Below are 2,490 nucleotides of genomic sequence, written 5' to 3' on the forward strand. Positions count from 1 at the left end.
GAGGCAGAGGCCAGAGGCGGGTCGTGCTGTGGAGGCAGTTCCTCTCTCAGACCCCATCTGTGTCTCCCCCGCTGCATATCTGGGTGACACGGATGGCCAAGGAGCAGGAGCTGGGAAAGGCTGTGGAGGGGCCCTCGGCTGGTCTGGCGGGCAGCGGGTCACTGTGTCTCTGCCGCCTCCCTGGGGGGTCCAGCGTGGGGATGGGACATGGAGCTGGGCACCTCTCCTGGATGCCCCTGGGCTGACCCCCTCAACAGCCCTGACGAGAGCCCTGGCCCAGCGTCTGAGAAGGAGCGGGAGCCGGGCATGGGTGGGGGCAGGAGCCGGTGTCACTCTCAGCAGCTGCCCCACACTCCCCAGCCTGCCTGCTGAGGCCATGTCGGACTACGAGAATGATGATGAGTGCTGGAGCATCCTGGAGGGCTTCCGGGTGACGCTCACCTCGGTCATCGACCCCTCGCGCATCACGCCCTACCTGCGGCAGTGCAAGGTCCTGAACCCCGATGATGAGGAGCAGGTGCTCAGTGACCCCAACTTGGTCATCCGCAAACGGAAAGTGGGTCAGTGCTGCCCCGCAGGCCCCAGGCCCCAAACCCAACCAAGCAGCCCGCTCTGCCACCCTGATCTTCGACCCCAGGAGAGCCCCGCCTGGCTTTGCCCCTGGCCTCCCAGTGAGACCCAACCTCAGCCCTGGCACATGGCCACCCTGTCCCCCAGCCTCTCCTGCCAGCTCAGTGCTGCCAAGAGGGGCAGTGGGGCTCCCACCACAGCGGCAGCTCCTGAGACAGCCAAGGGACAGATGGGCAGCACTTTGTCCCCAGCCTAGTACCAAGACCCACAGGGTGCCTCATCGAGGACCCAGACCACAGCACACCTCATCTGCATCCCAGCCTCCACCTGTCCCTGCTCCCGGGCCCAGCCACCCCAGCCCTCTGCCTCGCCTGTGCCCCGCCCCCAGTTAGGCCCCTCTGGCCCGCAGGCGTGCTCCTGGACATCCTGCAGCGGACCGGCCACAAGGGCTACGTGGCCTTCCTCGAGAGCCTGGAGCTCTACTACCCACAGCTGTACAAGAAGGTCACGGGCAAGGAGCCAGCCCGTGTCTTCTCCATGATCATCGGTGAGTGACGGGGGAGGTGGTGGTGGGGGCGGGCAGTGGTGCTGGGTCCTCTGCCCAGCCCCCATCCCTAGGAGCCCTGAGCTCCTGCCACAGCACAGGGCGTGATAGAGCTGGGCCACCAGGGAACACAGGCACCGTCTAACGCTGGCCCGGCCCACAGACGCGTCCGGGGAGTCAGGCCTGACTCAGCTGCTGATGACCGAGGTCATGAAGCTGCAGAAGAAGGTGCAGGACCTGACCACGCTGCTGAGCTCCAAGGATGACTTCATCAAGGAGCTGCGGGTGAAGGACAGCCTGCTGCGCAAGCACCAGGAGCGGGTGCAGAGGCTCAAGGAGGAGTGCGAGGCCAGCAGCCGTGAGCTCAAGCGCTGCAAGGAGGAGAACTACGACCTGGCCATGCGCCTGGCACGCCAGAGTGAGGAGAAGGGCGCCGCGCTCATGCGGAACCGTGACCTGCAGCTGGAGGTGTGCCCACTGCCCCCGGGGAACCAGGCCCCCCTCGCCTGGCCTGGTGGGGTCTGCAGGCCAGGGCGGTCGGGGGTGGCCTTGTGGGTCTGTTGTCACCACCTGGAGGGGACAGCCAGGCTCACCGGACCTTCCACAGATTGACCGGCTCAAGCACAGCCTCATGAAGGCCGAGGATGACTGCAAGGTGGAGCGCAAGCACACACTGAAGCTCAGGCACGCCATGGAGCAGAGGCCCAGCCAGGAGCTGCTGTGGGAGCTGCAGCAGGAGAAGGCCCTGCTCCAGGCCCGGGTGCAGGAGCTGGAGGCCTCCGTCCAGGTGGGGCCGCAGGCAGGGCGGGTGCAGCCCGGGCAGGACAGCGGGGGCCTTCCCAGCCAGGCCATTGCCTTTTGCCCCCTTCAGGAGGGGAAGCTGGACAGGAGCAGCCCCTACATCCAGGTACTGGAGGAGGACTGGCGGCAGGCGCTGCGGGACCACCAGGAGCAGGCCAACACCATCTTCTCCCTGCGCAAGGACCTCCGCCAGGGCGAGGCCCGACGCCTCCGGGTAGGAGGGCAGGCAGGGCGACGCGGCTCCTGGGGGCCAAGCCACACTGGGTGGGCTGAGCTCCGCCCACTCCGTGCCTGGAAGGTGGGGCCTGGGGACTCCTATGGCCCCCCCACCCCACATCCCAACTGGCCTGACCACAAGCTCCTGAGCCCCTGCCCCAAGTACACCCCAAGGGCCAGAATGGGGGGCCTCAGGCCTGTGGGGGCTGAGCTGCCGCCCCCTGCAGTGCATGGAGGAGAAGGAGATGTTCGAGCTGCAGTGCCTGGCCCTGCGTAAAGACTCCAAGATGTACAAGGACCGCATTGAGGCCATTCTGCTGCAGATGGAGGAGGTCGCCATTGAACGGGACCAGGTGGGC

At 66.7% G+C, this 2,490-nt stretch overlaps 1 protein-coding gene across 3 annotated transcripts in view; it reads left to right on the plus strand.

The window, feature by feature from the left end:
• Positions 1-2,490, plus strand: part of CARD9 (caspase recruitment domain family, member 9) — a 10,419-nt gene that overhangs the window by 1,430 nt on the left and 6,499 nt on the right. For all 3 annotated transcript variants that reach the window (XM_011957292.1, XM_011957294.1, XM_011957293.1), the window contains exons 2-7: positions 361-560; positions 980-1,117; positions 1,278-1,582; positions 1,722-1,901; positions 1,986-2,129; positions 2,359-2,484. In XM_011957292.1, coding sequence (XP_011812682.1) covers positions 377-560; positions 980-1,117; positions 1,278-1,582; positions 1,722-1,901; positions 1,986-2,129; positions 2,359-2,484 — 1,077 coding nt within the window. In that variant the 5' untranslated portion in view covers positions 361-376. The remainder of the gene's footprint in view (positions 1-360; positions 561-979; positions 1,118-1,277; positions 1,583-1,721; positions 1,902-1,985; positions 2,130-2,358; positions 2,485-2,490) is intronic.

This window comes from Colobus angolensis, unplaced genomic scaffold, assembly GCF_000951035.1.
Source record: "Colobus angolensis palliatus isolate OR3802 unplaced genomic scaffold, Cang.pa_1.0 Scaffold44, whole genome shotgun sequence".
Classification (NCBI taxonomy): Eukaryota; Metazoa; Chordata; class Mammalia; order Primates; family Cercopithecidae; genus Colobus; species Colobus angolensis.